General features: G+C 43.2%; 1 protein-coding gene across 13 annotated transcripts in view; it reads left to right on the top strand.

Annotated features, from left to right (window-relative positions):
* Positions 1-21,810, top strand: part of RBM14 (RNA binding motif protein 14) — a 60,903-nt gene that overhangs the window by 7,947 nt on the left and 31,146 nt on the right. For 3 of the 13 annotated variants that reach the window (XM_017667205.3, XM_017667208.3, XM_073217508.1), the window contains exon 3: positions 129-6,833. The exons of 2 other annotated variants lie outside the window; for them this stretch is intronic. In XM_017667205.3, coding sequence (XP_017522694.1) covers positions 129-336 — 208 coding nt within the window. In that variant the 3' untranslated portion in view covers positions 337-6,833. Of the gene's footprint in view, positions 1-128; positions 6,834-7,552; positions 7,750-8,707; positions 9,129-12,314; positions 13,009-15,028; positions 15,472-21,810 lie in introns of those variants that run through there. 8 more of the 13 variants (XM_036995532.2, XM_073217511.1, XM_073217509.1 and 5 more) reach the window with 8 other exon arrangements.

The raw sequence follows: 21,810 nt of genomic DNA, 5'->3' as shown, positions 1-21,810 counted from the left end.
GACAAAGTCTTGTTTGTTGGAGACCAATCTGATCGCACCCTCCCTATCCCATTGGCATCTCCCCCATGCCCACCTGGAGCCCTCCCCTCAATTGTCTCATTCACCAACTGTCTTCTTCTCTCGACTAGGTATGGTTCCGACCGGCGTTTAGCCGAGCTCTCTGATTACCGCCGTTTATCAGAGTCGCAGCTTTCGTTCCGCCGCTCGCCGACAAAGTCCTCGCTGGATTACCGTCGCCTGCCCGATGCCCATTCTGATTACGCACGCTATTCGGGCTCCTATAATGATTACCTGCGGGCAGCTCAGATGCACTCTGGCTACCAGCGCCGCATGTAGGGCCATCCTGGGATGGGGCACCACAGGGAGGGGAGAGGAGAAGGTGGGGTAGGGTGCAGACCCTGGTTGTAACCACTGGCCCACACCTCTCCTGTTGGCGGTTTTTCATTCCCTCTAACCATGTGGGCCATCCCCAGGAAATGATCCTTATGAGTGTTCGGCAGTAACCTTTGTTCCTTCGCCTCAGCAGCAAATCTTGCTACTGGCTCTAGATCTGCGGTTTCCCCTCTCCCCTGCCTCCCATCTCCCCAGGATGGGAGTTTCTTTTATGTTTTTTTTTTTCCTGGCTCCCTTTTATTTTTGTGCGCGATATTTAAGGTCATCTGGATGGGGAAGCAACCTACAGCTGAGGTCGGCGGCGCCTTTTTCTTTTTAGATGTGAGGGAGACCAGGAAATGGTTAGCCTAACCATTTCCTATGCACCAAGCTGTGCCAGCAGCCCAGGGGACCCTGACTTTGTTCCTTTGTAGACTGTGTTGATACTGAGTTCCTGTTGGGACAGTCGGTTGGTATACGTCCAAATCCCTACTGACCCCTGATGTTCTAGCTAATGCTGAGCAGCACAGTCCCAATTCCCCATCTCCCCAAGTAGGTGGTGTTAGAAAACCTTAATTTTTTTTCCCTTTTGTATGGACTACAAATAAAACTTGGGGCAATTTGCAGTTTGGAAACCTGGTTGTCATTGTCTTGATTGCATTCAGTTTCAGAGGAGCCAGTTTGACATCCAGGAAGACATGACAGCTGAAGGGAAGGCAGCCAGGGAACCCACGGCAGATGAGGAAAGGGGTTTGCATGTGGGAATTAGAATGATTTCCCTGCTGCCCAGAGGGATTTAGCTCGTCATTATCCTGCTAGTCCGCCATGTTTAGGCCTGGGAGAGTCCAGACCAAGTTGCTTGGATTTCCTTGGCCCTCAAATTGAATTAATCACAACAAAATGCAGTGAATTTATTTCCCATTTTCCTCTGCCTATGCTTGACCATTTTCCCTGACTTGTTTCCAGTTCAGAGACAACCTGTGCTCCAGCAGGATGGTTCTGGGGTTTGGCTTCTCAAGTGAGAAGCAAGGAATGGGCTGCTTTGGTGCTTATGAGCTAGTGGATCCTTCAGGCAGTGGGCTGGAGTGAGTGCTGGGGCTGGGACCCGGAAAAGAGCCAGTGGTGTGGGTGGTGATGTGTGGTCTGCTACTGCCCTGTGGTTGGAGAAGGGCAGAAACGATTGGAGGCAGGTCTGGGGGATTCTGGCCATAGACCTGATATTTCGCCTGTTGAACATCATGGAGTGTCCTTCTGTGTCCTGCCAACTTCTGCCATCATAGTCACCCGGGAATCACTTTCCCTATCTCTTCTTGTTAGGGTTGCCAGATATTTTTTCTTGCTGGGTTTGTATTTGAAGGTGTAAATACAGATTCTGGGAAAGGGGTAAGGTGCAAGCATAACTAAGTAGGGATGTTGGAATAAGGTTGAGGAATCAAAGATTGTTTTTATGCTCCTAATCTGGGACGGGGGGTTGAGAGGACCTGAGCAAAAAGTATATGACAGTTCCAGTCCAGGGCAAGATGGAGGCTTAGGCTTGGGCTTGATGAGTGAATGGTAGAAGACTTGGGTGTCGTGATAAGAAGAACTACTGATGTTCCATTGGGAAAGTGGGCTTTAGAGATTGAATTTGGGAGCCTGCTGGGGCAAGGCAATTTTGGGGAGGGTGTGTGTCAATCAGGTGGAGTTCAGGTGGGCTTTATGCCTCCAGCTGGCTTCTTGTGAACTTGCCTGTTCAAAGTAGTTTACACCAGATGTTCTCTTCCCTCTGCCCAGAGGGCAAAAGCATATGGTCTTCATAACCATGAGTTCTTACTTGTGGATATAAATGTGTATCTCTGGGTATTGGGACCATTGCTCTTTTCCTTGCTTTTCTTTCTGCTCACTGCTTTGCCTTCAGGTGCTTTGCTGCTGCTCTTTTTTTCGCAGGACTGGGAGGGGTTAGTTTGATAGGTTCTTGTCATTTCTCTGCAGTGAATGTAGGATGATCTGAGGGCCAAGCTAATAAGCTTAGCTCTGCTTATTACTCCGGAAAATGGTGGGTTGATTGATTGTAGGGTTGTGATTGTGGCCTGTGTATTTGTAATACTTCTTTGTTAATGTGGCTTTCTGTCTTCCTTTCTTTCCAGTGAGGGTTCTGCCGCTGTTCTAGTCCCTTTGTTCCCTGTGAAAAATAGCTTACTGTGCTCTTGGGGCCGCACTGATGTTCTTTACTGCAGCCTAGTTCTTCAGTGAGACCTGGCCTAGATGATCTCCCTAACTGCCCATCATCTCCAGGTCCTGATGCCCTCTTGCTGCTTTAGCCCTCAGGCCTCTCGTTGTTTAAGCCAGAAAGGGCTACAAAGCTAAACCGTTTCATCATTTTCCTTTTGCTTGAAGATTATTTAAAAATTCTCTCACCTCTTTTATTTAAATTATGCTACCTGTGTTAATCTTATAGCCCACTACTCATACTTTGCTTTTTGTGGATTTCTGATTTACAGGGTCCTGGAACTTGGAAACATTTGGGTTGAATGGATGGGAGGACAGATATTTAATGTGTGTTTTGGGAAAATGGGTGGGGAATGTGGGCTCCCATTGTCTTTTAGATCTTTGCACTTTTGCATCTATTACCTCTACAACTTGGCTTTCATTGGAGAAGTTGTCCTGGTTTACTCTTCAAACAAGACCATGTAGAGGCTTCTATGCTAGCCTTGTCGCCTGCTCTCTCCTGATGTTTGGACCTTACTTCGCATTCTGTCTGGGGTAGGCCTGGGGACCCAGCCTTTGTACTGGAGGTAATGGGACTGTCACTGAGTGATTAGCCTCTGTGGGTAGGCTACCTTCTCGTCATGCCGAAGTCCATGCACAGACTGTTGGTCTCCAGTTATTTTGTAGTGTCAAGTCAGTTGACCCAAAGCAACATGAGGTGGCTGAAGTCATAATGAAACTACGTTTCTTAGATTTACTAGTATGCTATATAGTTGGAATTTGGGTAATAGAGAAGGTGAGATGGGTAGCAGGTGGAGAATTTATATTCACCCAAATTCTATGGGCACCTTTAAAAAGATCATGAAGGGTAGAATATAGAGTTGTCCAGAAAACTAAAAGTTCTTAAAGTGATTTCAAGTCCAGTTCTAAATTATTTGAAATAGTGTGTCTGTAAACACAGATTCCACTGTATCTGGAAATACAGTGTTCATGTAGCTAAGCCCTTGGGTTGACCTTAAATTTATAGCCTGGGAGGCAGGACCTTCCTCAACAAACCAATTAAAGTTAATAAGCATTGCTAGGGAAGTGGCAGGTCAGGAAGGAGAGGATGGAGCAGTGCCAGTAGTTAGAGCACACTTTCTGGAGTCAGGATTTATTTAATTGTAAAACTGGGCATAGAGAGAATTTCTGACAGTGACTAAGGGTGTTGTCTCTAAAGTCAGGTTTCCTGAGTTTGAATCTTGGTTCTACCACTTAGCTGTGTGATTCTGTATATATCAGGGACTCTGCCTCAGTTTTTCCTCTATAAAACCAGGGGATAATAGCTAACAAATATTGAACATGTAAGCACTGTTAAAAGTGCTTTTCATATATTTATTTCATTTAGTCTTCATCGAGACCCACATGCATTAGGTATTTCTAAACCTATTTTACAAATGGGGAAGTTGATGTTATACGTTAAGTAACTTTTATTAAGAGCACATGGCTGGAATGCAGCAGGTCAAGAAACTGAACCAGCCATTTTGAACTGCCCAGGACTTTGCTTGTAATCTTGGTAATATTGTTGGAAGGATTGAATGAGAACATTGGCAAATGTAGGGCTTCATTTGTAGTCACTGCTCATTATATGCTGGCCGTCTCGTAGAAGTGAGGACGTTCTGGGGCAGTTGAGATGGCCTAGTGGAGCACACAGCTGAGCAAAGGACTTTGGATGTAGGAGTGAGGGTCTCACTTAGAAGTAACAGTGAAGGTAGTGGAGGTTTATAATGAGGGGTACTTAGAATTGACTTAAGGTGCTGGACCACACTGATTCTGGTCACCTTCAGTCTTGGAACCCTATCATTGTCCTGGGTCAGATTCTTCTAGGTATAGAGAAGAAAGATAAGGGGTAGGAGACCTGTGAAGAAGACATTAAGGGAAGGCTAAGAGGGTATAGCTGGCTGTGAAATTGGAAGCCAGGAAGCTTGCTTGATTGGCCTAGTGGCTCCCTCTGAACATCCTTGGAGAATCCTGGTTTTTAATTTGAGCTGTTACTAGACCAGTAACTCATTTGTGGACCAGGGGCCAGAGTTACTGGTTAGGTATATAAATTATATATATTCAACCCCAAGGGTGTGAAAGTAATAAAGATTGCTGCTTATCCACATTTGAGGCTTCACTGTCAACAGTTTCTCCTCTAAATTTGGATTTGCCTCTCATTTCCCTTTTGAGTCCAGGCTTTTACATCTCTTCAAGATCTGCAGCCAGAATATATTTATGCGTGTCTCTGACAGTACATCAGCTTTCTGGATGACTGTGGACAAGTTACTTTACTTTTAGGGGGTTGGTAATCTGATCAGCAAATTAAGAGTCACCAGTATGGCATCTACAGTGTTCCAGACCAGGTGCTTTTAAAATATCTCATTCAATCCCATTCTCTGTAGTTGAGGTGGTAAAGTAGAGGATTTGGACCAGATGTGCTTAATTGGAAGACTTTTAATGGCTTCTGAGGGGAGCAGACATTAAGCTTTAGTACTCTGTAAAATAGTTGGGTAAATGAACATCAGCATTGGAAACATTGAACTGCAAATCTTCCTACTAAAGCTTCATTATGAAGCATTTTTCAAGCTGGTAATCCTGGCAGTCAAAAGCTGGAGCGTAGGTAACCCCTGGATTTGGGGCACCTGCATTTCTGGTTGAGGGAAACTGGAAAGTATACCAGGTGCCAACAAGTACTAGGTGTTCATGTTCTTAAGTTGATACTGACGGAAAATCCAAAGTCATTTCAAAGTCTTTTCTTTTAGTTACCAAGAAGTTAATTCATGCAGTAATTCACCCATTTGTTAACTTACTCAAATATTTTAGTCCCTGCCATGTGCCATGTGCAGTTCTAACACTGAGGATGTAGTAGGGAACAATAAAAAGTCTCTGTCCTTGTAGGAGAAGTATTTACTTGGGGCAGGGGTGGGAGGAAGGTAGAAAATGAATAAATAGAATTTCAAGTGGTAAGTATTTGGAAAAATAACATGGAGCCATAGGATAGAGTTCCAAGTAGGGTTGGAGTTGGAGGACATCTTCAGATGGGGTGGCCCTCAAAAGACCTGGAGAGAGAACATTCCAGTCTGAGCTTGGGACAAAAAGATCCGTGTGCTGGAGCATGGGTGGGGGGGTAGGAAGGTTTGTTAAAAAGATTGTTTCTGGTAAGAAACAGATTGGGTAGAGTGAATTTGATATTTTCCCATTTGCAATTAGTTTTTAAAAGCAGGGAGATGATTAAATGTGGTTTACTCAGTTGGATGAGCTTACAAAAATAAAACAACACCTCGAGTAGAGGGCTTTCAGAAGGTAAATCAAATAGATTGTGTGTGTGTGCGTGCGCGCGCACTTCAACGTGTCTTGAATTCTGATCCTGAGAAGATAGAATATTCCCAGTCTCTTCTCTTTGGACTTGGAGAGATTCCTAGTTTGATAGGGTGAGTTGATTTTATATGCTGTGGTATTTTTGGAAGAAAGTTTATCTCAAGAGCTATTGGGACGCAAATTCGGAAGATTAAACTGAAAGAAGCTGAGAATTTCTATGCCAGATGAGTTTCCCTGTGCAGATTGAGTTGGGACCACCTACCTCCTTATGCTGGCCCTCTCAAAAGGGCACACATACAGTTGACTAACATGGAATTGCTTTTCTTCATCACTGATTCTATGGGTCTTTACTTGTATCAGCATCAGTTTCCACAATGAAAATGGACCAAGATTAGCAACCACCACATATGTAAATGTTGTATTTTGACATTTTTAGGTCCTTACCTTTTCCCACCCTAAGAATAAGTCTTGACCAGTTTTCCATCATGAGATTTTTGAGTCATGTCAGGTTTTAAAATCCATTTCCATAACTTTGACTTCACTTTCTTTATGACCCCCACTCCTTTTTGGGGGCTGCTTTGGACTGTAGTATGTTCTACTGTCATCTGCACTCCTTTCCTTACAATTCACTGCTTTTATCAAATTTTTAGTTCGAGTTTTAAGTTCTTCGATCCAGCATTGCCCATCCCACCTTAACTCCGTTTTCAAAAGTTGCCTTGTAAAGGGTCATTGCTTTCGCAATGAATGTGGGATTCTGAAGAAGACAGGATGCGAAAGAAAATGTGATGGGGGAGCCGGACCCTCTTCGAGAATGCCATTTTGATTGAATTTTTGTTGTATAGCTGGTTGTGATTAGGCTCTTCCCTCCAAGGTCGGTTCTGGGAATTTAAACCTAAAGCTCTGGCTGATGGCGCCCAATAAAATAAAACACAAAACTTTGCTTCTCCAGTTCTTTCTCAGGGTGGGGTCTGTTGCGGGTGTTACCTCAATCTCCACGGTCGCCCAGAGAAGCCGTTTCCATCATCTTAGACCCCGGGAGTTTGGTTCCTCGAGGGAACTAATGTCAGTGCCTCCTGAGTAATGCAGCCCCCAACCGAGCCGACTTTGGAGTGTTTTTACTCTAATTGAAACTGCGCCCATTAATCGTTTTCAGAGTTCCTTTCACACCCTATAAAAGTTTTAATTTAGGGGGAGCTCTGGGACCACGGGGACTGCAGTGTGGGTTTTTGGCCAAAGGAGGTGGTTGGTTTTTTGAGGGATACTATTTGCTATTTTCCTTACCTGTCTTTTTGGGTCTGCGTAAGCTATTGTTCGCAGCATTTTGCGAGGGGATGGTGTTTGGAGTTTAGAGGGAGAAGTTTGGAGTACAGGGCAAAACGGAGCTTCGGAATACTGTCGGAGTGCACGTGAAAGTGGCGAAATGTGGAAGCTTAGCACAATTGGCACCATGAAGCTAAAAACCGGCACCCGGGGTCCTAGGTCCCGCCGCCTAATGGCGGGCTGAATTCCCCCGGCGAAGCCCACGTTTGTGGTTCCTCCCTTACGTCGACCTCTTACCCAATCAGTGACTCCAGCTTCGAGAGATTGGTTCTCATTGGTATTCGCGTAAGAGCTCCGGGGTTACTGACGTTTCCACCTCTTCCCGGCCTCTCAGGTAATTGGCGTTCGTCATAACCAATCAGGAGGAAGGTCTGCGGGAACGCCTGCCTTTTACTTTATTGACCGGCCAATCCGGTGACAGACGCACTCCCCCCCTCTACCCAGAGTCACTGCTGCGGTCGCCGCCATTTTAGCGTTTTGTGAGAAGCGTCTGCCGCCGCGAGGAAGAGCCCCTGCTGATTTTCGGTGCGGGTGAGAGACTCCGAGCCCCTCCGCTGTCTTTCTTTTGCCCCATTAAATCTTATTTCACTTACTAGGGCTTCAGGGGTATCCTAGTGGGGTCGCGGCCTCCGCACCACTCATAGAGCCGACCTCGGTGCTCGGCGTTGCGCGGTAAGCCTGAAGCAGCCCTTCCCCCACGTCCTCCCCCGAGAATACCGTGCTTTCTAACCCCCCTGCCCTCTATCCGACTTGGCTCGGCTTCCTACCTCGAGGTTTCCACCGAGATAACTTTCCCATAGAGGCAGGAATTAGAACCCCGTTTCGAGAATTCATCAGCCCCTGATACATTGTTGTCTGGCTTCTGTGTGAAGCCTCCTCTGGCCATGCATTTCCCCGTTCTGTGGGAGCTCGTAGGGACGGCACGGCGAGAGAGGCGTTCCCCACGCCAGTAGCTGTTCTACTCATGCCTTGCTATCTGGCCCAAGTCGCCAGTTCTCTGCTTCCAAAGGAAACCCTGAGACTTAACTGTTATAATTCCCACTTTTCCGGAAATGGTGGCTATTTTTTTCGGTTACGAGAGGAAGAGCTAATTCATAATTTCAGGCAGTCAGACCAATCAGTCAATAGTTGGATCTTTGTTTTCTGACTGTCCTCACGGTGGATAAAACAGCCAACTACTTCCAGCCCTACGTTTATGCTCTCATGCACATCACCGTTAGAAAACATCCAAACCCTTTGTCTGCCAAGGGCTTTTCTATTATAGAAGTCTTACCATTATCGTAGGTTTAAAGCCAATACTGTAGCAGGCCTCCCTATTCCCACTTTCCTTTTATCATTGTGTGGAGGTGTGCATGTGGGGCGTGTGTGAGAGAGGGGAAAGTTTGGAAGTATTGGTCAAGAGTGAGAAGAGATGGCAGTATTGATTCCCCTCTCCAAACTGATGTGGGCCTAAGGTCTTTTGTTAGAAATTTTGTCTCTTCTCATCCAGGCTGCCGAGATGGTGAAGCTGTTCATCGGAAACCTGCCCCGGGAGGCCACAGAGCAGGAGATCCGCTCACTCTTCGAGCAGTATGGGAAGGTGCTGGAATGTGACATCATCAAGAACTACGGCTTTGTGCACATAGAAGACAAGACGGCGGCTGAGGATGCCATACGCAACCTGCACCACTACAAACTGCATGGGGTGAACATCAACGTGGAAGCCAGCAAGAATAAGAGCAAAACTTCCACAAAGTTACATGTGGGCAACATCAGCCCTACTTGTACCAACAAAGAGCTTCGGGCCAAGTTCGAGGAGTATGGTCCAGTCATCGAATGTGACATCGTGAAAGATTATGCCTTTGTACACATGGAGCGGGCAGAGGATGCAGTGGAGGCCATCAGGGGCCTTGACAACACAGAATTTCAAGGTGAACCACCCTCTTTTTGGGAAGCGGGCTGAATGCGAGGCTTCCTGCAGAAGATAGGTTGGATAAGTAAAAAGAAAGGGTTTTGGGGAAGAAATACAGCTGTTGGCTGGCTGATGGTGAAGTATGAAGTGTGAGTGATCAACTTAAAATGGAGACTGCTTGAGATTTAGAAGGTCTTCCTTAGGCAAATCAAGTCTGGCGGGAAAAGCCACTGCCTTTAGTTTGGAGCCCCTAAGGATTTTATGCCTATTAATGTAGAAATCCTTTCCTCTGAAGCTTTCGCCAGTTACCTTTTTGCTTTTTTTGTTGTTTGTTGGGGGAGGGGATTGTAGTAGAGCACATTGCAGTGTTTTATCCTGAATTACTCCCTCAGCACGGTATCAGCATTATGCGTTATTTTACGTCTGAAGAACTTGGCAAAAGTGGCTTAAGCAAGGCAGTAGGAGGAAAATCCCTGTTAAGCTCCCCCATCTCATTCCAACTCATAACTTTTCAGTAAAGATGAGTTGTTGGATAGCTAGTTAATTAGGGTCCATAAAGGCTACAGCTCTTGCTGCTTTTCTATACTAGTACCAAGAGGTTCTGTTTTGAGGATGAGGCCACTCTAAAAGGCTAATTTCAGGAGTTTTGAGGAGGTATTGGGATTTTGGGGACAATAACAGTGCCTTTTCAATAGTTGGGGGTTGGACTTTTAATATCCCTGGTGAATAGAGCACTTAGCTGGGTGTTATCTTGGAGTCTCGACTAGATGAATTATTAGCATGCCTGGAGGACAGCATGAGTGTTGCTGTGGATTGTCACTTTATTTGGAAGGTACTATCTTTTCTTGGTTTGAGATCTCAGCTCCTGTGGCAGGATTGGCACTCAAGGGGGTGGTGACCGTGGTGAGTTGTTAACCCTCCACCCACCCACTTTGGGTCCCCAGTATCAAAAAGTCTTTTTCCTTTAGTTGTAACTACTTCCAAATCATGGGATATTCCCACAACTCCTTGATACGTTTTAAACCTATATTCCAACCTTTTTAGTCCAAACAGGGCGGTGACTGCTGCTTTTTCTGTGCACTTCTCTTGTTAAGAGTCATCACTGCCATCTTTGGTGTTTATTTCCCTTTTTCCCTTACATAGGACCAGTCTTCTAGGGGGAGGTCTGGTCATCATTCCTCCAAGTTATGGGTTGCCCTGTGCTGTGGGTATTGCTGTGCATTATTAAAGAAAAGTACCACAGGTCTCTTAGGTCTAGTTTGTTTTCCTTTTATAATTGGTTAAGTTGAGAATTATTTTGTGTCAACAACTTAATTGGGATCAAAGGCTGCTCTTGCGAGGGTTTGTGGTATAATAACCTGACTCTTCGGATACTCTTCCACACTTTGACCCACTCATCAAAGACGTGGTAGAATCTGCTTTTAGCAGTTATGTGTGGAAAAGGAATGGCAGTGTGGACTGAGCAGGACCAATTATCCTTATAGTTTGACTCTTAGCATCTGCACTATAAGCTTTGTGATGCTACTACTACTACTACTATGCTTTGTTATTTTTTCCCTATGGTCCTTCCTATTAGTCATTTCTGTAATACTGTCTAGTAGAACTCTGTATATTTGAACTAGCAATACTATGGTGATCTTTTTCCTTTTCAGTTCTCAGTGTGGGGTATATTCTTTTTATTTGCCCTCTATAGAACATGTTAGGTATTTAAAAATTTTTGGCTTTTTCTGGCTTTGGAATTGACAGATCTTTGGATTGGACATTTATTAATCTTTATGTCTTGAATGTGCATGGTTGGTTCCTTGGTTGCAACTTGGTTTCTCTGTTTATGTTAGATTCCAAAGTGGCCCCACGGGTAAATGCCAGAAGGACATAGGTTAGCATTTTAAAGCACTTAAGTACTTAATTGCATATTTTAGCTCCTAACCTGCAACTACACTTACCAAGTACCATGTTTAAACCTGGACTTTTTGGTGTTTTGGTCCTTCCACTCCCTCTTCCCATTTCTGTCTTCCCAGAACGTGACTAACCTAATACTGAAGGCAAAACTGTGTATTTGCCACTTTCTGTAATGTTGCATGAGTAGTTGATGCATCTGTTGGCTCTCCCCTGGTTCTAACCATTCACTTCAACATCTGCATATTGAGTACACTATAGCCAATTGCTTTGGAAGGTTTATTGCTGGAATTTTGCTGATGTTTAAATTGGTAGAATCATATTAGGTGGAAACAACTTATTTGAAAAGGTTTAAATCTTTAACTTTTTCTGAATGTTTCTTTTGTTAGGTGTTGAGAAGTATTATTTTTCTCTTCCAAAATAGGAATTGTAATTGTCAGTAAAAAATAGCATTAGGTGCATGTTTCTAGGATCTCAGATCCCTAGTTTAAGAAGGAAAAGTACTTTAATCTTGCCAAAATGAACAGTTTGATCCTCTGACTAGTATTACTGGTTGTTCTCCACTTTTCTCCCCCACCTTCCATATTTTTCATAATAGTATTTAAAAAGTTAGGTGTTTTGTGAACTGCCTGCCCTGTTTGTTTTGACTTACTAGGGGTCCCTAACATAGCTGTCAGATTGTACAGAATCCTTAGAATTAGTATCAGAACCAGCAATTTAAAGGATGCAGTTAAGAGGGAAGGCTGTCCTCAACTGATATTTCGCTCCCTTCCCCCTATTCATGAGTGTTCCCCTCCCTCCAGATCTTGAAACTTGTCTAACACACTCAGCCAGAAATTGAGTGTGGATTACTGTATGTGGTAACTTTAGAATCTTACTCTGTTCTCTTTATTTTGGGGTAGGGGACTGGCCTTTGCATTCTCCTGCTTAATGGAGTCAGTCTTGATAGTGGAGATTGTAGGTGTAAGAATCTTGTGGACCACTCTTACATACTGTTACTTCTTTTGACTTTGGGCCACTGTTCAGAGTAGTTTCTGTCTAGAGTTACTAAGCAAAGGACGAGATGCTTGTTTGTGAGAGTAGTTTCTTTCTGAAGCCTTAAACTAGTGTTAGAGCTGAAACATTTCATCTAACTGATCTTTGCCTGAAATCAGATCATTACACTGAATTTATACATTGAACTTCTTAAAAATACCTTTTTGGCATTAGAGTTGTCCAGGTAAAGCTATTGCTATGACCAGCATCTGGGGTAGGGGCTGGGGCTGTGACTAAGAGTGATAGCAACCCTTCTTGCGTCTGTTTCTTCAAGGCAAACGAATGCACGTGCAGTTGTCCACCAGCCGGCTTAGGACTGCGCCCGGGATGGGAGACCAGAGCGGCTGCTATCGGTGCGGGAAAGAGGGGCACTGGTCCAAAGAGTGTCCTATAGATCGTTCGGGCCGAGTGGCAGACTTTACCGAGCAATATAATGAGCAGTATGGAGCAGTGCGTACGCCTTACACCGTGGGCTACGGGGATTCATTGTATTACAACAACGCGTACGGAGCGCTCGATGCCTACTACAAGCGCTGCCGTGCTGCCCGGTCCTATGAGGCAGTGGCGGCTGCAGCTGCCTCTGCGTATAATTACGCAGAGCAGACCCTGTCCCAGCTGCCACAAGTCCAGAACACAGCCATGGCCAGTCACCTCACCTCCACCTCTCTTGATCCCTACGATAGACACCTGTTGCCGACCTCAGGAGCTGCTGCTGCTACAGCTGCTGCTGCTGCTGCAGCCGCTGCTGCTGTTACTGCAGCTTCCACTTCATATTACGGGCGGGATCGGAGCCCCCTGCGTCGCGCTACAGCCCCCGTCCCCACTGTTGGAGAGGGCTACGGTTACGGGCATGAGAGTGAGTTGTCCCAAGCTTCGGCGGCCGCGCGGAATTCCCTGTACGACATGGCCCGGTATGAGCGGGAGCAGTATGCGGATCGGGCGCGGTATTCAGCCTTTTAAAGCTTGAGGTGAGAGTGGTGGGGTGTCCCCTGTTCTGGTTTTGCCATCCTTCCTGCAGCCTAAAGGTTCCAGTTAGGCTGCCCTGCTTGCTTGCTTTTGCAGGGTTAGGGTAAGGTTAATAGCATGGTTCAGAGACCAGGGAGAAGTCTTATAACTACTTAACTTGGTGAAAAATAAAAACATCCTTAGCCCTCATGGCTATTTTTCCAGGACTCATAGTAGTGGGAGTCAATCTGATACTGTTTGTGCCTGGAAAAACAGAATGGTGCGATGAATCTTGGGTCACACCTCTGTGCTGTTATTACACTGAACCTGGGAGCCAGACATTCAGACTCTGGTGTGCTGTTTCTCAGAGCCTTTGTTGAAATTCCTATGTGTGTGACATTACTAAGGGTTCCGAGTTTCCTGTTCTGTTCGGTGTTACGTGGAGGGTCTGACAGGACCTGTAAATGGTAAAGTCCGTAACTAGTTAACTGGTCATCACTGCTCAGGTCCCAGTTACTATGAAGACTACTGAAATGGCATCATCTTAATCTTGAAACTGCTTATTTCTGACATTCCTGAACAGTTCAGCCCCTGTGAGCTTTATAAAGAAAACTCGTTTGATGGTAAGTCGAGGCAGAGAGGAGTAGAAAAGGTATTTTCTTTTAATCTATAAAAGTTGAGTTAAACAAGGAGCCTGGGGCATAGGCTCAAATCCAACTTCTCCGTTCAGCTCAGATTCATTCCCTGGATAGAGCACCTACTCCATTGCTTTATCTTTGAATCTCTCCTGTAATAGCCTGTTTATTTAGTTCAGTTTTGTTCCATTTAAAAACGTCCCCCAGTGTTAGATTTGACATCCTCTCCACTTCTGAGCATATGGTAATATAAATATGTGAGCATATCTGTTAATTTTACTCTCTTTAATAATGTTGCAAACCATGCCTGGGAGTTTTGCCTTAAGCAGATCATTCCCTCCATCTTCCCAGTAGTTATGGGCATTTAATACTCTTTTTAAAAATTTTGTTTTATTAAGGTATTGATATACAATATTATGCTCAGGTTTCACATGAGCAACATTGTGGTTACTACATTCCCCCTATTACCAAGTCCCTACCATGTACCCCATTACAGTCACTCCGCATTTAATACTCTTGAACCACCAGCTCTACCTTGAGCCCTCTGGCTTTTTCCTTTACTGTTCATTTTGAGCCCCATGATCCATTTGACTCCGTGAATATTTTTTCTTCTTATGCTTGCCAGCTTTGGGCTCTAGGTATTTGAGATTGCTGTTGTATTAAAGGGTGGCTCTCAATGCCCTTTGTTTTTTGAATAGCACCAGTTGTGTCCCAGATACTACTGTTGGTCCAAAATCCTGTAGTAACAGGGTGGGTGATACTGTTGTCATCCGTTTCAGTTAGGCAGAAGATAAGGAGACTTGCCCAGGTTTATTGGGTAGAAAATACACTGATAGGGCTGGAAAAGAAACTTGAGTGACTTGATGTGTGGCTTGCATGTCCCCTGCAGTACATCTTTCCGTTTCTTCCCTAGGCAGGGTTGAATGCCCTCAGGTCTTACAGCTTATTCCATTGATGCTACTTTTACCCAGACCTCAAATGGTCTTTAATTTGGACCTTGGTAGTCCTCCCAGGTTCTAACATACTTTTGAACTGTTACTGCAGATAACTAATTGGAACCATTCCCTATTTCCTGCCTTCCAATGACAGGTTGTGCTGTGGAATTACCTTCTTAGAGGAATGCTAATGTTAACATGAAAAGAAATGTAGTGTCCTTGGCTACTGTCATGAAAGAAAATTTGCTATTTAGACCACGGCCTCAGTCTGGGATTGCTTGACTTTCCCAGTTATTCTCTGGCCTTCAAGCTTTTTTCACTTTCAGAGACTATTGTGATACTGGGAATGGGTACAAGGAAACTTAAAAGGAGTGTCGAGGTATCAGACTTTGTAAAGATGTTTTTTGAAGTTTTAAGTGGGAAAAGCCCTTTTGAGTTTTACTGTAAAGCCCCTGTATTGTGCTCTCTTTCAGGTGGGATGTGTGTGGGCTGAAATTCCGAGCTGCGGTTGTGCATGAGAATACACCCTTCATGGTACCCCATCTCCGGGACGTTCTCGGCTCTGTACGTTCAGTCCCTCAGGAACCATGGACCTTAATTTACCTTGTTAAGTTCAGACCGCCTCTCCCTTTCTTCTCTCCTGTCCATTTTCCTGTTCTTCCTGTCCTTCAGTACTTCTGTAGATCCCTGTTCATGTTCTGTTCTCCCAGCAGGCCTCATTGTGTGCAGAAATTGTGGTGGGGACTGTGCTGTCTCCCCACCTCCTGCTTCCAGTGGGTGGTGGATTTGGGAATGACCTTGGTGAGAGTGTCACACTGCTCCTGAGTCTTTTTAACCCAAAGGCTTGTGGCAGGTAGACACACAGAGTTGGATCACTTTTTTCTTTTCCGGTGAAATAAATGGTTTTTTCAACTTAGGTTATGTGTGCTTTGAGAGAGTTCTTGCTTGGGCTTGTGTCTGGGTTCCTTACTTGTCCCTGGAAGAGAAGGGGAGGGTGAAAAGTTTGACATTTCAGCTCTGGGTGAACATCACTGTGATTACTTTAATGTGGAGAGGACTTAAAGGTACCGAAGGAGAAAGAGGAGTTACACAGGAGAATTCAGGCAATCAACCTTAACCCAGAAGACTTCCCCTGTCCACCTTTGTTACAAAACCAACTACTTACTGGGAGTTTGGAGTTGTAGATCTTTCCCTGCTTGAGAAACAATCATCATACACCCCTCTTACTACTACGACTACCCAGTCAGTCAAGGCGTCTAGCTTGACTTAACTTCAAAGAAGAGGTGTAGGAAAATGAAGGGCTTGAGGAAACTAGTCAGCTGCTTTACTTTTCATGCCATATGGAATAATAAAGTGTGGCTCCAGCACCGTTCCAGTACTTCTCTAGCCCAGTGAGTAACACTTTGATGCCCATCATTACCTAGTTGTGTAGCTCTGCCAAAATCCAAAGAATACCTGAATAGTGCCACCAGTACCCTATTACTTGTACTTACAGTCTTCACAATGATAAGCATGGAAAAGGGATCTGGCAGTGAATTTTAGGTGATCGAACAATGAGGATGGGGGGCGTGAATACCAGGAAGAGTCACTGCCTTTTAGTTCCATGCTTCTATCAAAACAGGCTGTCTTTCAGAATCACAGAAACAATCCACCTTTCTGCTCCAGTTTTAACATTTTATAGATGAGGGCCGTGTGCAGTTAGGGCATTTTTCAGAGTCATTCAACAAATAACTGAGCACCTACTCTGTGCTAGCATTACGCCTCTAGGAAAGCTGGGTTGTGATGGGTGATTAGAAATTTTAGTTGGGTGACCTGTCAGGTTTTTCTACTTAATGCCTCTGCCTGACAATCTACATAGATAACTGAGGTGGGCAGAACTATCAATACAGCTTGTAATTTATTGAATACTTGCTTTACGTGAAACCGGTAGTTTGATGGGGGTATTTAATCCAGTAACCGTTTTTCTGTCAGTTATACTCTTCTCTTAATATGAGAATACAAAAAACTGCTCAACATGGAAGCTGTCTTTGCTGGAAGTCAAGTGATTAGACAGCAATTCCAGGAAAAGTGGAGTTAAGGGTATTAGTGGTAGGAAAAGTTACTAGGTCCTACAGATAAGTGGTTAGTAACAAGATCATGACTGACATCTAGACAAGGTACTTTCCTTGCATTTGCCTTTTCTCTTAGTTTTTTTGCCACTGCCACTTGGAGGACTCTCCCTATTTTGTCTCTTCTCAAAAGACAGACCTGTCACTGATTATCACTTTTATCAATATATCCTGGTGGCAAGTTTCAAAAGATGGACTACTAACCGTATTTATTGATGAAACAAATTTTGAGTTACACTCTACAAGGTTTTAGGTGCTGGGGGTAATACAGTTGAGGAGCTTATATTCTGAGAGAGGGAGACAAAGTACATAATGTCAAGCAGAGAATTTTATTTAGGTGGGAATGGGCAGTGAGGATTTTTCTGAGGTGGTAATGTCATAGTAGATTAAATATGGAAGTAGTAAGATTTTGCATTGTAAAATAGGCTATCTGATAAAATTTTAAAGGGAGTCATTCTGCTTAGCATATCTCCCTGTAACAACCTAGAGGCAGTTTTTTGTGACAAACAGCTGGCTTAAAGCTACATGCCTATTACAGCTTTTTTAACTGGTGCTGAAAGGAAAACTAAGGACAATGGAGAAAGTGAATTCTAAGCTTTATTTTTAAGAGATGATTTGTAAGCATTGAATTTAACTTAGTACATAAAATTTTCTGAAATTTTAAAGCTTCCAATCAAGTGTATCTGACTTGAGGCCACACAGACTGCCCTGGTTAATTGACAAAGTTATACTTTCATCCTTAGCTCAGGAGTTACACAGTTTTTCAAAGAGTAATGCTGTAGTACACTGATTTTCTGTAGCCTTCCACCATTGAGTAAAGTGGTTATTAACATCCACCCGAGAGCTGACTTTTTGTGTAAGCAAGTACTCACTGGTTGCCTACTATGTGTAAGTATCGTGGATAATACAAAGAGTAGGACATGCTGCCTGTTCTTTCATTGCCTCCACACTCAGCTTTCTGTCCAGCCCTTGGGTGTGCAAATAAGTGTCATTGGAAGTCCGTGGGGATGGAAAAGGCCTGTAGTGATGGCATTTGGTCTGGCCTGGTTCCAAATGGGTCAGGGGACTTAGGGCAGTTTTGAATGATTATGGAGTTTGAATTGATGTTGTTAGACCTCATTTTAAAAGTCATTTAGGCTTCCTCAAAACTGAAATTGATGGGAGTGCTAAATTTAGCCAGTCTTCTTACCCCAGAGCTGCACTATACACTAGGTGGATGGAGTAATGAGACCGTTTGCACTGGTATTAAACTACTGGAGTAGTTTGCTCAACACTAGTGTTCTCCACGTGGTCTCACTGAGGCAAAGGGAATTCCCACAATGATGGTAGTGGGAAGTCCTAGGACTAGTGCTGTGGGCTTGGAGAACAGTAGTCTCGGTTGAAACGGGAGAAAGGGAGAGTTCCAGAAGGGGATGTCTTCAAGAAGGAATTTGAAACTTCCTGTATTTGCATATTTGAGGAAATTTTTGGTTCATTTGAAGAGTTTAGAGATGAGTTATAGTTAAGTACATAGAAAATGAAGGAGAAAAGGTAAATACTAACTCCAGAGTCAAAAACTACCTAATTGTGGGACTCAACCTAGACCTATCCTGGTAGCACTAAGCATTTAATAACTACTGTCTAACAAAATAGGAGAATGGGGAAGTGTGGAGGGGTGAATAATGAGGTATGTAAGAACAAAGCTCAATTCCTAAATAGGAATCAGTGGATAATTGTAGAAAGTTGTAAATGGAGAATAGTAAACATCTTACTCATACACGTGAAGGTAGGGAACAGAGCTAACAGCTTTTGTTTCTGGTGAGGCTGGGGCAAGACTAGAAGGCATTGCTGTTACACCCAAGGTCATGGGTTATTTTGATTGGAGGTTTTGTAATGCTAACATGCTTTTCCCTTACGCCTCAGATAAGACAATGAACCTTCCAACCAGTTGTCTGGAGTAAGGGACTTGTATTACTTTATTGGCAGGTAAATAGCACCCTTGAGATACAAGGCGGGCATGATGTTTTGTCAAGCAGTTTGTCAAGAAGGTAAGACCAATAGCCAGCGATAAGTAGATCTTAAAAGCTGCATTGAGTATTTTATTACTGCTTCTGTTTTGTCTAACTTGTCATGGCCAACAGGAGATGGTATTCTGGCTGCTTGTCCACGGGGGCTCGTTCTCTAATAGACAGCCTGCTGGTTTCCTTCAGCACCTCTTTCCAACATGCTGAATTGTTTACCCAGTTATGCAACAAAGTGGGACCTCTCAGTTGTACTGTTCAAGGATTGTTGAGCTTCCTTAGTGTAGCACTTCCAGTGTGATGTAATGCATCCAGGCTATTGCAAGGGGAAGGAAGATGATTTTTGTGTATTGGCTTGAGCCAGTCTAGGACCTTCTGATTTATAAACTAGAAATGGTTGAAGAGCAGCCTTCAGTAATGAACATTAAGTTTCTTTCCTAGGAAGCCAGAGAAGCAGCTTGGGAGCTAAGATGCCAAAAAATATTCCTGTAGAATTTCAGCATGGCACATTTGAAAGACGGGACCAGATTTTGAATATATACTTCAATTAAAAAAAGGTTTACGGAATGAAATTAATGGGAGGATTTAGGCTATATATAATCAATTATTAAATGTTACATTTTTTTAATATCTGAAATTTGCATCTTGATATCTGTAGTGTAACTGGCATTGTTCTGGTTTTAGTACATGAAATAAGTGATGCACCTTAAAATCAGTAGTATTCTGGATGAGGTGAAATAGGATGATTCTGCATGAGCGCAAGTACAGCTATAAACTACTACTCCGGAGGTGGATGATATTTTACATTTTGCTGCATGTCAAATTCTCAAGTCATTCCAGTTCATATTCCTACCAGCAAGATATGAAAGTGTTTCCTTAAACCTTTCTAGTGCATTTGTTGATCTTTCCAGCCTAATAAGTTAAAATGGTTATCTTCTTATAGTTCCACTTAACATCTGCTTTTTTGAGTGAGGTTGATGATCTTTATATTTTAAAGAACCATTTGTATTTCCTTTTTGTCTATAAATATCCTAGTCCTTACCTTCTTTATATTTTTAATTTTTCTTTGGGTGTTGGTCCCAAGTTGTGGAAGCAATGTATAAAAGTAATTAGTTCTTTGTGATATGAGTTGCTGGTGTTTTTACCAGTTTATTTCATGATATTTTTGACATGTAGGAATATTCAATGTAGTGCAATTGAATTTCTAGTCTTTTCTGTCATACTTGGGATTTCTGCACTTGAACCTAAAATTTTTTTCTTGTAATTTTATGGTTTCATTTTTTTCAAGTTTAAAATTTTGTTCTTTTTGGAATCTATTTAATACAAAGTGTGGAGCAGGTATCTTTGTTTTCTGTATGGCTACTCCTGGTCCAAATTGAAACAAATCTCAGTTGCAGTGGGACTAAAGGAATGAAAACAATGTTAATAGAACATATCTTCTTTTCTGATTATAAGAAGCAAGAAATTTTAGCACCCTTTTTGATGAAAGACTAGAATGAGCAGGACATAAATGCCTCTCCTACTACCCTATAACCTGCTTGACCAGGGGAACCTGCCTTAGACCAGTTAAGTCACAGTCGCTAGGGTTTGGCATGGGGGTTAAAATCAACCCTGTTGTAAATCTGTGCCTAGAGTGTTTTAAATAATGTCCTTAGGCCTTATATTATGGAGTGTTAATCTGATTTGTTGTAGTTTGGTATGCCTGTCCTCCAGGGATTCTATCTGTATGATTCAACCTATAGAACCTGCTGAAGAATGATTTGTGCTACCCAGTCCCATTTTTGACAATGCTCACAACTTACCCAGGATTGAGCCTACAGGGACACACCTTGCCTTTATTAGTCAAGATGGGAGAGAATGACATTTCTCTTCCCGTTCCTTACTATTTTATAACACTGTTCTCAGGTGGGCAGCACCCAGACCAACCCCTAACTTTTGAAAAAATTTTTCTCTAGCATTCTAACACAAAGCTTTTAGAATTTCCTCATGTTTGGTGAGGGGGGCTCATTTGACTTGATTTGCAGTAAATCTGCTTTCCTTCCAGCCTGGTGTATTTTCATGTTTGAGCTGTTCTTAGGTTTGCTCTGTTATTCTTCACTCAGTTTCGGTGGCCTTTTCCTTGGATTGGGCTTCAGGACCATTGGTGGCCTCTTACAATGTGTAAGTTACCTGGCTGCAAGACAGACTTGGCCCAAATTATGGGCCATTATATTGGCCGAAGTGGAGATCTTGTCTCCCAGATTTCCTACTGGATGGAAGACCTGCTGAACCTGGTTCAACTGGCTTTCTGTAATGCTTGTAGGTCAGGTTAGAGGTTATATATTAGCAGATGTCTTAAAGCCGTACTTTTTTGTTTTGGTAAATACCTGGCATGCAGTTGTGGTACACTGTCATGCTGCAGCAAGAACAGCTGTGCCACCCCACCCCAATTCACTATTTGACCAGCTTTACATGACATCATGTGTTTAGACCAGTATTTCTACTGGTTGGTCCAGTTTTTCATCAGAGATTAATTTTTAATACAGTTCATAAACCTTTGGATTTAGAAAGTCATGTTGAAATAATTGATTTGCTTTATCAAAGTAAATAATGAAATGTAAACCATGTCTGGGCATTATGAAGTCATAAAACAGTTTCTTTAAATGAATTTCTTTCAGGTTTTTGTATTGGACATCTCTTAAGATAGCAGATGGATAAGAAATCTGGCTGGCATTATTTTCCGCCTTTTACAAGGGATAAATTGATTTTATATCTGGTGCGCCATTCGTAAACACCAGTTGATGTGGAAGGGTGTTCTGGTTTTTTGGTTTGGAGACAATCCTAAAATGCCAGCCTCTTCATTTCTTGAAATTTACTTCCTGTCCTAACCGTAATCTATCTTCTGTCTTTCCAGATTGCTTTCTATTATATCCCAACCCTTTTAGTTCCGCTATAATTTCAAATCCATTGATCAATTTTTCACTGTCCCCCATTCTCACTTCCTTACCCAATTTGAAATCCATACCCAGTCATTGTCATTCCTTTGCCTACACCTTGATTTTCCTTGCAAGCTTGAGGCTACCCAGCTTTATCACAGCCACTTGGCAAAACCACAACCCAGATTAAATCCAATTCAGCTAGTTATTCATTTGTCTGACTGGTCAGGCT

The sequence above is a fragment of the Manis javanica genome, chromosome 11, assembly GCF_040802235.1.
Source record: "Manis javanica isolate MJ-LG chromosome 11, MJ_LKY, whole genome shotgun sequence".
Classification (NCBI taxonomy): Eukaryota; Metazoa; Chordata; class Mammalia; order Pholidota; family Manidae; genus Manis; species Manis javanica.
This window is presented reverse-complemented; position numbering and strand designations above follow the sequence as displayed.